General features: G+C 40.8%; 7 protein-coding genes across 7 annotated transcripts; 6 read left to right on the forward strand and 1 right to left on the reverse strand.

The window, feature by feature from the left end:
- Nucleotides 1-193: 193 nt before the first annotated feature.
- Nucleotides 194-1,540, forward strand: ISC1 (inositol phosphosphingolipid phospholipase; the record flags this gene model as incomplete). The annotated part of the gene is made up of 1 exon (XM_033909941.1): nucleotides 194-1,540. The coding sequence occupies one exon, from the start codon at nucleotides 194-196 to the stop codon at nucleotides 1,538-1,540; it is 1,347 nt and encodes a 448-aa protein (XP_033765832.1).
- A 48-nt stretch (nucleotides 1,541-1,588) lies between these two features.
- Nucleotides 1,589-1,855, reverse strand: SBH2 (Arf family guanine nucleotide exchange factor SBH2; the record flags this gene model as incomplete). Its single annotated transcript, XM_033909942.1, has 1 exon — nucleotides 1,589-1,855. The coding sequence occupies one exon, from the start codon at nucleotides 1,853-1,855 to the stop codon at nucleotides 1,589-1,591; it is 267 nt and encodes an 88-aa protein (XP_033765833.1).
- Nucleotides 1,856-2,467: 612 nt separating this feature from the next.
- On the forward strand, nucleotides 2,468-3,823 carry GPA2 (guanine nucleotide-binding protein subunit alpha; the record flags this gene model as incomplete). The annotated part of the gene is made up of 1 exon (XM_033909943.1): nucleotides 2,468-3,823. The coding sequence occupies one exon, from the start codon at nucleotides 2,468-2,470 to the stop codon at nucleotides 3,821-3,823; it is 1,356 nt and encodes a 451-aa protein (XP_033765834.1).
- A 406-nt stretch (nucleotides 3,824-4,229) lies between these two features.
- Nucleotides 4,230-5,801, forward strand: RPN3 (proteasome regulatory particle lid subunit RPN3; the record flags this gene model as incomplete). Its single annotated transcript, XM_033909944.1, has 1 exon — nucleotides 4,230-5,801. The coding sequence occupies one exon, from the start codon at nucleotides 4,230-4,232 to the stop codon at nucleotides 5,799-5,801; it is 1,572 nt and encodes a 523-aa protein (XP_033765835.1).
- A 282-nt stretch (nucleotides 5,802-6,083) lies between these two features.
- Nucleotides 6,084-8,147, forward strand: SRB4 (Srb4p; the record flags this gene model as incomplete). Its single annotated transcript, XM_033909945.1, has 1 exon — nucleotides 6,084-8,147. The coding sequence occupies one exon, from the start codon at nucleotides 6,084-6,086 to the stop codon at nucleotides 8,145-8,147; it is 2,064 nt and encodes a 687-aa protein (XP_033765836.1).
- Nucleotides 8,148-8,346: 199 nt separating this feature from the next.
- On the forward strand, nucleotides 8,347-9,207 carry PRO3 (pyrroline-5-carboxylate reductase; the record flags this gene model as incomplete). Its single annotated transcript, XM_033909946.1, has 1 exon — nucleotides 8,347-9,207. One exon carries the CDS (start codon nucleotides 8,347-8,349, stop codon nucleotides 9,205-9,207), a length of 861 nt encoding a protein of 286 aa, XP_033765837.1.
- Nucleotides 9,208-9,442: 235 nt separating this feature from the next.
- YAT2 (carnitine O-acetyltransferase YAT2) lies at nucleotides 9,443-12,208 on the forward strand (the record flags this gene model as incomplete). The annotated part of the gene is made up of 1 exon (XM_033909947.1): nucleotides 9,443-12,208. The coding sequence occupies one exon, from the start codon at nucleotides 9,443-9,445 to the stop codon at nucleotides 12,206-12,208; it is 2,766 nt and encodes a 921-aa protein (XP_033765838.1).
- Nucleotides 12,209-12,353: the final 145 nt, after the last annotated feature.

Raw genomic sequence — 12,353 nt, forward strand, 5'->3', positions numbered from 1 at the left:
CTTGTTTTGTTTTGGTCTGATTTGATTTATTTTGGTTTTGTTTTCGTTTGGCTTAAATCTTCGAGGAAATTTGCGCTTTCCGCGTAAAAAAGGGAAAAAAAAGTAATATATGTACAGCAGAAAATACAGAGAGAGATGTGCATGAAGGGAGATCGTTGGTTTGGACTCGAAGAATTGAGCAGGCAACGCAAATATGTCCGATAATAATAAGGAATATTCCATAAAGTTTCTGACCTTCAATACTTGGGGGTTGAAATACGTCTCCAAACACCGCAAAGAAAGACTCAGGGCCATTGCGGATAAGTTGGCGGGCCACTCAACACTGACCCCAATATCTGACGAGTTGCTGCCCAATGGTGGAGATAGCATTGGCAACGAAGATTACGACGTGATTGCCTTACAAGAGATCTGGTGTGTGGAAGACTGGAAGTATCTGGCTTCGGCATGTGCCACCAAGTATCCGTATCAGCGTCTGTTCCATTCCGGTATCCTGACGGGTCCTGGTTTGGCCATACTGTCCAAAGTCCCCATTGAGTCGACCTTCCTTTACCGGTTCCCCATAAATGGTAGACCAAGTGCAGTGTTTCGCGGCGATTGGTACGTGGGGAAGTCTATTGCCATCACAGTATTGAACACGGGCACGCGTCCCATTGCGATAATGAACAGTCACATGCACGCTCCATACGCCAAGCAGGGCGATGCCGCCTACTTATGTCACAGATCTTGTCAGGCCTGGGATTTCAGCAAGCTCATTAAGCTTTACAGGCAGGCCGGCTATGCGGTGATTGTGGTGGGCGACTTGAACTCCAGACCAGGCTCACTACCCCACAAATTCCTCACGCAGGAGGCCGGCTTGGTCGACTCCTGGGAACAATTGCATGGGAAGCAAGACTTGGCGGTGATCGCCCGTCTTTCTCCATTGCAGCAATTGCTTAAGGGCTGTACCACTTGCGATTCGCTGCTCAACACATGGAGAGCCCAAAGACAACCCGATGAGGCATGCAGACTGGACTATGCCCTTATTGACCCTGATTTTTTGCAGACAGTAGATGCAGGTGTTAGGTTTACTGAAAGAATCCCCCACCTGGACTGCAGTGTTTCTGACCATTTCGCATACTCATGCACCTTAAATGTCGTCCCACAAGGCACAGAGTCCCGTCCATCCACCTCCGTCAAGCATGCAAAAGTCCTTGATAGAGAACAGATCTTACAGAAATACTCTAACTACGAAACCATGATAGAATGCCTCCACACGTACATGAAGACCGCCCAGAGGCAGAAATTCTTCCGCGGCCTGCACTTCTGGGCCTCAATACTTCTCCTGATAGCGTCACTGGTCGTGACAACGTTTACTGCAAACAAGGCAGGCTGGTCCTCCATCTTCTGGGTCCTTTTTGCCATTGCTGTCTCGATCTCGGGCACCATCGACGGTGGCATTTCGTTCTTGTTTGGCAGATCTGAAATCAGAGCGCTTACCGAAGTCGAACTAGAAGTCCTTGATGCGGAGCACCATCTGCAAACTTTCTTGACCGAGAAATGATATTATCGATTTTCTTTCTTTAGTAATATGTAAAAAAAATTACTGATATTATATAATGTGTGTAAATTTCGTCAATAGATGCAAAGCAATGACAGAGAAAATGAAACCGACGGATAGAAACAACACGACAAGAGAGTCGACCCTGAATCCATTGGCTTCATCCGTATATAATTTCAATATTGAGCTTGAAGACCCACCGTAACCGGCCTGTCTGGTGGAAGTGGGGGTTTGCTTTGCTTGCTTCTCCTTAATGGATTGTGCCTGTCTTCTCTTTTGTAAGATACGCTGACCTCCTGGTGGAACTGAAGCTGCCATCCTTATAATATTCTTGGTCGATAATACCGCTTTTAAACCCCTTCCCTTTTCTCACACGCACATATGCCTACTAATACACACCTCTTGTAACCAAAAAGTCTCTTTTCGCCAGTCAGTAACTGAATAAAAAAAGTAAAAATGGAAGAAAAAAAAGTCGAATCCCAAAAGGTGAGAGAACGGGTAACCTATAATATTAGGGACAGAATCAGGCTTACTATTATTTAAGCTATACAATGAATTACGGTTTCTACGTTTGATGTGCCACACACACTAGGTAATCTCCTGGGGTAAAATAAAGTCCGCTAACCTAGTGCAGGATGATTACATACCTTGCTATTTCTTCTCCCCTTACTTCATCATGCTTAGCCCCCTCTCAGCTGCGCCCAAATCATTCTTCTTATCCTCTTGCATACTGCACCGAAAAAAAAAGTTAATAAGTAGCAGGTTTTATAAGCGCGTGCGTGCAGCCTTAGACTGAAGGGGTGGAAAAACTTTGGGTGGGTTTGGTTCACTTACCCAAAGAGTAATTGGTACGTATAAAAGTGCAAAATTGCTATCACACAGAACCGCCACTGCTACAGCACATACGAGACGTATTTTGAATCATATATCATGGGTCTCTGCGCATCTTCAGAAAAGAACGGCAGCACTCCTGACACACAGACCGCCAGTGCTGGTAGTGACAACGCTGGCAGGGCAAAGGTTTCAGCCCAACAGCAGCCGCAAAGGCAGCCGCAGAAGACTGTAAGGACAGTCAACACGGCAAGTCAACAAGAGAAGCAGCAACAGCAACAGCAGCAGCAACCGTTCGCGCGTAATGTTAAGGACAACAACACGAGCATCAACAACGCGATATCTCCCACGGCTACAGCAAACACCAGCGGATCACAGCAGATCAATATCGACTCTGCCCTGAGAGACAGGTCGACTAATGGTCCAGCACAGCCATCGTTGTCAGACGCATCAAGTGGCAGCAACGGTAAAGAACTCAAAGTACTGTTGTTGGGTGCCGGTGAAAGTGGTAAGTCCACGGTATTACAACAGTTGAAGATTTTGCACCAGAATGGGTTTAGCGAGCAGGAAATCAAAGAGTACATCCCGTTGATCTATCAGAATCTATTGGAAATTGGCAGAAACATCATCCAGGCAAGAACAAGGTTCAACGTTAACTTGGAAGCGAAGTGTGAACTGACGCAACAAGACCTGTCGAAAGCCATGTCCTATGAAATGCCAAATAACTACACGGGCCAGTTTCCGGAAAATATCGCGGGCATAATATCTACATTATGGGCCTTGCCCTCCACACAGGACCTAGTCAATGGCCCCAATGCATCGAAGTTCTACCTGATGGATTCGACCCCATACTTTATGGAGAATTTCACCAGGATCACTTCGCCCAATTACAGACCCACCCAGCAGGACATACTGAGATCAAGACAGATGACGTCAGGGATCTTTGATACCGTCATTGACATGGGCTCGGACATTAAGATGCATATCTACGATGTCGGTGGCCAGCGTTCGGAAAGAAAAAAATGGATCCACTGCTTCGACAATGTCACTTTGGTCATATTTTGCGTTTCTTTATCGGAATACGACCAAGCGCTGATGGAGGACAAGAACCAGAACAGGTTTCAAGAATCGCTGGTGCTTTTCGATAATATTGTCAACAGTAGATGGTTCGCCCGCACATCTGTAGTGCTCTTTCTGAATAAAATCGACCTTTTTGCAGAAAAACTAAGCAAAGTCCCTATGGAAAATTACTTCCCAGACTACACCGGCGGGTCGGACATCAATAAGGCCGCCAAGTACATACTTTGGAGGTTTGTTCAGTTAAACAGAGCAAATCTAAGCATATATCCTCACGTGACCCAAGCCACAGATACGTCGAACATTAGATTAGTATTTGCCGCGATTAAAGAAACCATTTTGGAAAACACGTTGAAAGACTCTGGAGTGCTGCAATGAATGCACAGTTAAAACAGGAACAAAACTGCATGCCCCCCTCCCCCCATTATTACCTTTAAAAAAGATAAAAAAAATGGAAAAAAAAGGAAAAAATTCTAAATAAATACAAATACGTTTTCTCATGACCATTGTACTACTAATCACAGCTATGATACTTGGATAACTTTTCTGTTTTATACTGTATAAAGCACCACAATATTACTTTTATTTTATAGCGTGCTATTATTTTTACTATTCTTACTAACCCGGGTAACAAATTTCACTACAACGAGGTGATAGTCCCAGCTTTCAAGCAGGAGGAAGAAAAAACATTTTGCCACCCAAGAAAGAGACAAGGAAGTAGGTAAGGCTTTCATCACGCAGTTTTAAAGGGAGTAAGAGTAAAAAATCGAATTGACCAAATATAATGGCTAGTGCTGCAGTAATGATGGACGTGGATTCTTCTGGGGTCAATGATTTGCACCATTCTGAAAAGAAATATGCGGAGGAAGACCAAGTTCAAGAACTATTGAAGGTTTTAAATGAGATCTCCAAGACCACCTTGACGTTGGACCCAAGATACATATGGAGAAGTTTAAAGGACTTGAGCTCTTTAAGGAACCAAGAGCTTTTGAATGCAGAGATCTTATCTTTCACAGTGAATGTACTGTACCCTGATTCTTCGTCATTCAAGAAAAATCTACTAAAGTTCATCAATTCTAACCATAAATCATCTGTACCGGGGTCAGATGAGCTTAGAAACTCTTATCCAGCTTCATTTTACTCCGTAAACACTGAAAAAAAGACCATTGAAGTGACAGCTGAAATCAACTGCTTCATACATCTATTAGTGCAGTTGTTTTTATGGGACAGTAAGAAATTAGAAGAATTGGTGGAATTCAACAGGAAGGTTGTTATCCCAAATTTGTTGTGTTATTACAATTTGCGTTCCTTGAATTTGATAAACGCTAAATTATGGTTTTACATCTATTTGAGTCATGAAACATTAGCGCGCCGCTCGAAGGAAATTGACAACGATAATCAAAATATAATCTTAAGGTCCACCATGATGAAATTTTTGAAAATCGCTTCCCTGAAACATGACAACGAGACCAAAGCCATGCTGATTAACCTGATCTTAAGAGATTTTTTGAATAACGGTGAAGTCGATAGCGCGTCTGATTTCATTTCTAAACTAGAATATCCTCACATAGACGTTTCCAGCTCATTGGAGGCAAGATATTTCTTCTATTTATCCAAAATTAATGCCATTCAACTGGATTATTCCACTGCGAACGAGTATATTATTGCGGCCATAAGAAAAGCTCCACATAACTCCAACAGTTTGGGGTTTTTACAACAGTCAAACAAACTACATTGTTGTATTCAATTACTAATGGGTGATATTCCAGAATTATCATTTTTCCATCAATCAAATATGCAGAAATCTCTCCTTCCTTATTACCATTTGACCAAAGCCGTTAAATTAGGTGACTTGAAAAAATTCACATCTACAATCACAAAGTATAAACAATTGCTATTGAAAGATGACACTTATCAACTTTGTGTCAGATTAAGATCTAACGTTATCAAGACAGGTATCAGAATCATCTCCTTAACGTATAAGAAAATTTCATTAAGGGACATTTGTTTGAAACTGAATTTGGATTCGGAGCAAACCGTAGAATACATGGTTTCAAGGGCAATTAGAGATGGTGTTATTGAAGCCAAGATCAATCACGAAGACGGCTTTATCGAAACCACAGAATTACTGAACATCTATGACAGTGAAGATCCTCAGCAAGTATTCGATGAAAGAATTAAATTTGCCAACCAATTACATGATGAATACCTCGTTTCCATGAGGTACCCTGAGGATAAAAAGACTCAACAAAATGAAAAGAGTGAAAGCGGTGAAAATGATGATGATATGTTAGACGGTGATTTAATGGATGATATGTCTGATATCTCGGATCTCGACGATTTGGGATTCTTATAAGGGCGCATAAAAAATAAACAACTACCATTCATAAAAGAAACTCATTCATATATACATATAGTTCTCATAAACATATATATACTTATTGATATCAAGGTGTGTTACTTTCTAATTTAATAGACGAAGGGAGAGAAGTGAAGAAAAATGGTTTTCACTTGTGCTCTGTACCCTTTTGAAAAAGTAGAGCTGCAGAAAAAATAATCGAACGTAAAGCATTTATTTACCGTTCAAAAACAAAAGAGATAGAGGGAAAAGAATTATAAACAGCATCTAATAGCCATAATGACGACAGAAGAAGGACCGCCAAGTCACGTAGATTCCGCAACTGGCATCAAATTGGCATTGGACCCGAACTTAATCACATTGGCACTAAGTTCTAACCCAACCTCTAGTCTTCATTCACCAACGTCTGATGAACCCGTGTCTGAGTCTGCAGGAAAAGCAGATACTGGTATTCGCCTAGAAGGTGATGAGTTGGAGAATAAGACCAAGAAAGACAATGATAAAAAGTTAAAATTTTTGAAAAATAAAGATTCCTTGGTCAGCAATCCACACGAAATTTATGGCTCTATGCCATTAGAGCAATTGATCCCGATCATCTTAAGACAGCGTGGTCCAGGCTTTAAATTCGTTGATCTGAATGAAAAAGAATTACAAAATGAGATCAATCAGCTTGATAATAATAGTAGTGACAGTCGCAACAGCGAGAAGAAGGACAATGATGGTGCTGATGAAAATGCACAAACTGGAGAAGATTTCATGGAAGTGGATTATGAAGATAAAGACAATTCAGTAAATTCACAGAATGGAACAGATCACAAAACGAACGAAACTGGCGAGACAGACGATAATGTTGAAACGATAATGACACAAGAACAGTTTGTTAAGAGAAGGAGGGATATGCTAGAACATATAAATTTGGCCATGAATGAATCATCTCTAGCTTTAGAATTTGTTTCCTTGCTGCTATCAAGTGTTAAAGAATCCACAGGTATGTCATCAATGTCACCATTTCTTAGAAAAGTTGTTAAACCTTCTAGTTTAAATAGTGATAAAATTCCATATGTTGCACCTACAAAGAAAGAATACATTGAGTTGGATATATTGAATAAAGGATGGAAGTTACAAAGTTTGAACGAATCTAAAGATCTATTACGCGGAAGTTTCAATAAATTGAGTTCCATATTACAAAACGAACATGACTATTGGAATAAGATAATGCAGAATATTAGCAACAAGGATGTTATTTTTAAAATTAGAGATAGATCTAGCGGTCAAAAGCTGTTGGCAATTAAGTATGGTTACGAAGACTCTGGATCTACTTATAGGCACGATAGAGGTATTGCTAATATAAGGAATAACATAGAATCGCAAAATTTGGATTTGATACCCCATAGTAGTTCAGCATTTAAAGGTACGGATTTCATACATTCAGTAAAGAAATTCCTAAGAGTTCGCATCTTTACAAAAATCGAATCAGAAGATGATTACATATTGAGTGGCGAGAGTGTGATGGATAGGGATGGTGAAAATGAAGAAACTGAAACTGAAGATATTAGGAAGCAGATTCAGATTTTGAAAAAGATTATTTTCGAAAAAGAACTGATGTACCAAATAAAGAAAGAGTGCGCCTTGTTGATTTCCTATGGTGTCAGTATTGAAAACGAAAACAAAGTAATAATTGAACTGCCTAACGAAAAATTTGAAATCGAGTTATTGTCCCTCGACGATGACTCCATAGTCAATCATGAACAAGATTTACCAAAAATCAACGACAAGAGAGCTAACCTGATGCTTGTTATGCTGAGATTATTATTAGTCGTCATATTCAAGAAAACACTAAGATCTAGAATAAGCTCGCCCCACGGACTGGTTAATTTGAACGTTAACGATGATATCTTAATAATTCGTCCCATCCTTGGTAAAGTTCGGTTTGCTAATTACAAGCTGTTACTAAAAAAAATTATAAAGGATTACGTGCTCGATATAGTTCCTGGTTCAAGTATAACAGAGACAGAAGTAGGGAGAGAAGAACCTCAGGAAAATAGAAACATTGATGATGAAAATATAACGAGATTGAATAAGGAGATCCGTGCTTTTGATAAACTCTTGAATATACCTAAACGTGAACTTAAGATAAATTTACCATTGTCTGAGTACAAAAGCCCAAGCCTAAGTTTAATCCTCGAAAGTCCTAACTATTGTAATGCACTCATTCACATTAAATTTAAAGATAGTGCAGAAGCCAACGCGGTGTCCTTTGACACAACATTTTCTGATTTTAAGGAAGTAGAGGACTTCCTACATTTTATTGTTGCCGAATACATCCAGCAGAAAAAGGTGTAATATCCCGAGCCATTCCTTAGATCTACATACATCACCATGTAATATTCTTTATCACTATATAGAGTCGCATACGTATAAAAGGACAAGATCTTTTCGGCCAAAACAAGAATTCGAGGAATTTAAGAATATTGCTATGGTTGGACGGTGTAACAACAATAAAAGTAACAGCAACACCAATACCAACAAACCAACTACAATTATGACTTACACATTGGCAATCTTAGGCTGCGGTGTTATGGGCCAAGCACTTCTTTCTGCCATTTACAATGCTCCAAAGGCGGTCGACGAAACTGCTGCTGCATTTTACCCTTCCAAAATCATCACATGTAACCATGATGAACCAAGTGCACAACAAGTTACCGATCTAATTGAGACATTCGACGAATCTCCTAACGGTATCAAAGTGGAAAGTACTTACGGTCACAACGTAAGCGCTGTCAAAGAAGCTTCTGTGGTTCTTCTTGGTACGAAGCCATTTTTGGCAGAAGAAGTGTTGAACGGTGTGAAAAGCGTCATTGAGGGAAAGCTACTTATTTCCCTGGCTGCCGGCTGGACCATTGACCAATTGTGTCAATACACTAGCACTGTTTGTCGTGTTATGACGAACACACCTGCCAAGTACGGATATGGCTGTGCGGTGGTATCCTACTCCGCTGATGTTTCCAAAGAGCAAAAGCCACTGGTCAACGAGTTGATCAGTCAAGTTGGTAAATACATTGAACTTCCTGAAAAGAACATGGATGCAGCCACTGCATTGGTCGGTTCAGGCCCCGCTTTTGTTCTGTTGATGCTAGAATCCTTAATGGAGAGTGGGTTGAAATTAGGAATTCCATTACAAGAGAGTAAGGAGTGTGCCATGAAAGTTCTAGAAGGAACAGTGAAGATGGTTGAAAAGAGTGGTGCTCACCCATCCGTTTTAAAGCACCAAGTTTGCACACCAGGTGGCACAACCATTGCCGGGCTGTGTGTAATGGAAGAAAAGGGCGTCAAGAGTGGTATTATTAATGGTGTCGAAGAAGCGGCCCGTGTTGCGTCACAGCTAGGCCAGAAGAAGAAATAGATTGCTTTGCCTGAAATGTATATATCATTGCTTTGTATCCGTATATTTTTTTTATTGCAGACCTTGCATTTTTTTCGTCATTTTCCCGTCGGTCCGATAATGAATCATCACAATGAATGACTACCCCATAATAATGACACTAATTGGAGCGTATAAAAGAGAAAATAATGTAAGTATGCTTCCAAAGCAATTGATTCATTTGGAATGAACATCAAAGAAAGAAAATCAAACAACCATGTCAAGTGGTAGTACTATTGTTTCGTCTGACAAGTCAGAACGAACATTTAAACATGAGGAAGAGCTACCCAAGTTACCATTACCCAAACTATGTGACACTTTGCAGCGTCTCAAGGAGAGTTTAGAACCATTGTATTATGCTGATGGATACTATCAACATCCTTTAGATCCGGAGCAAATTGAGAAATTGTCATCCATTATCGAAAATTTTGAAGAAAATTCAGTGAGTGAAAAGCTGCAATCTAAACTACAGAGTTACCATGATACCAGTGATTGTTACCTTGACGAGTTGCATCTAGACATCAATAATCAAACCTCTACCAGAGAGATTCAGGACGATGTCTTGCCTAGGAATCCCTTCTTGGTTCTCGCAGATGACGCTTTGCCGAATATCACTCAAGCTGATAGGTCTGCCGTCTTAGTACACTCTGCGGCCAGGTTTATTTCTGCTCTAAAACAGGATTTATTGCCGCCAGATATCAATGCCAGCAATGGTAAACCACTATCAATGGCGCCATTTCTGAACTTATTCGGTACTACTCGTAGCCCTGTTTTTCAGCGCGGTGAGGTTGAAAGTTTCGACTTGAATAAACCTTACACTGCATCTGATCTAGAAGACCCTGATTATTCAGGCGATGAGGGCGATAATGGCGAACCTTCCCAAAAGGAATCGGCTGACCGTAAAAGAAAACGCGAAGAAGATATATTCACCGGCAATGGTATAACAATTAAAAGATATCCGGAGAGCAAACACATCCTAATCATCTCCAGGGGCCAATACTATACGTTAGAAATGCTTGACTCGACGAATAAAATTATATATACTGCGGCCGAATTGACCACAATCTTCAATCATATTATAAAAGATTCATCAGGTACAGAGAAATCAACTGCGTTAGGCAGCTTGACCTCCCATTCTTTTAGAAACTGGAAATATGCTAGAAAGAGACTACAAAAAAGGTATCCAAACGAATTGCACCGCATAGACTCTGCTCTGTTCGTTCTCGTCCTGGACGAATCACAAGAGGAAACCACCAATGATGATGGCGATACTGCCGACATCAGTCAAATGTTTAACAGGACTATCACTGAACGGGACAAGAAATGTACTTCCGCTAATTGTAAAAGAGTGTTTTATGGTACTTCTATAATAAACAGCAAAGGCCATCAAGTGGGTTCGTGTGTATCTCGTTGGTATGATAAACTACAGCTGGTGGTCACTGCAGATGCGAAGGCCACGGTGATTTGGGATTCCTTCACATGTGACGGGTCAGTTGTGCTTCGGTTTACTTCGGAAATTTATACGGAATCAGTCTTAAGATTAGCTAGAGATGTTAATGCCGGCGATCCACAGTTTTCACTATGGCCCAACGTGACACAAATGGATCCTGAAACCAAAAAATTGATGACGGCAACCATAAGTGCCGACGGTGGAGGCCCTTCTGAAATCGATCCTAAGTTGGTTGTGGACAAAATCGATTGGTCCTTTAGCAACATCTTGAACACACATGTCCATTTGTCAGAGACTAAACTAGCTGATTTGATTTCCAAATATGATATTGTTCGCGCCTCCATTCCCTTAGGCAGAAGGTCTGCTCAAAGGCTAGGAATCAAGCCCGATTCGATGGTTCAAGTAGCTTTACAAATAGCTCACTATGCTTTGTATGGAAGAATGGTGTTTGGATTGGAGCCAATATCCACACGTGGTTTCAAAAACTCGAGATCCTCTTTTATTAACATTCAGAATCAAGAGCTGTTGGAACTATGTCAGTTATTTATTTCTAGTTCCATTGATGGGACAGGTAAATTAGACAAATTTATTCAGACCTGCGAAACACATCATGAAATGGTTAAACATGCAAAGTCAGGTGTCGGTTATGAAAAACATTTCAATGCGCTGAAGTATCTCTTCAAGTTTCATGACCATTTCGGTATCTCCTTAAATGATGATGAATCGTCGGCTGCGAAAGACCTTTTTGAAAATCCACTGGTTTTGCCTTTCTCGCAACCTGAGTTGATTGTTGCCAACTGTGGTAATGCTGCTACCACGACCTTCGGCATAACGCCCGCTGTGCCTCAGGGCTTCGGGATAGGCTACATCATTAAAGATGATCAGGTGGATTTGACTGTAACATCGCAATTTAGACAAGGTGACAGGTTGATGTTCATGTTAAATTGGGCCTTAGGTGAAATCCGCTCTTACTGGAGGATGTCACGCGGTACTTCCCATAATAAAACAGGCGTGAAGATCAGTCCCGTGGTCGATAAATTGTATGAAATGGACAATGCAGTCAATAACCCTCCGAACCGTAACGGCCATCCAGCCACCGGCTCTCGCAAAACGTCTTCGTCACAAGTAAATTTGAACAGGTACGGTGGGTTTTTCGATTTAGAGGGTCACATTGACAGTAGAAATATCTCTAAATCGCCATCGATGAAGAATTTACAGAAAACCTTCAATGGCTTGACCATGAGTGCAGAAAATGATCATTCAAGCTCCGCAGTATCCGTTCCCACAGAAAAGGAAAAATTAAATACAGGCCATGAAATTTTACAGATCCAACCACGGGAGGTGGCAAGTAATGGGTTGGAAGCAGGTGATGAGACAGACACCGAAATAATTGCTGGCAATACCGACGGTATATCTTCTTCCTCTTCAGCTACATCTCTAAATTCCAAGAAACGTAACGTCATCAACTCAAGATTCGATATTGATTTTGACCGCAGCCGTGTAGGTAGAAAGGTGGCTACCTTAGATCAATAAGAACGCTTTTTATTTATCTATTTATTACTAGCATTATGCGTACGCTTGGTATGATGCGATATATACTTGTTTTATGAAGTAAATCAATATGCTTAATTTATGCTTATTATTCGTATTTATGACAGTGACCCGGCCGGGATTTGCC

This window comes from Saccharomyces paradoxus, chromosome V (assembly GCF_002079055.1).
Source record: "Saccharomyces paradoxus chromosome V, complete sequence".
In the NCBI taxonomy this organism is placed as follows: domain Eukaryota; kingdom Fungi; phylum Ascomycota; class Saccharomycetes; order Saccharomycetales; family Saccharomycetaceae; genus Saccharomyces; species Saccharomyces paradoxus.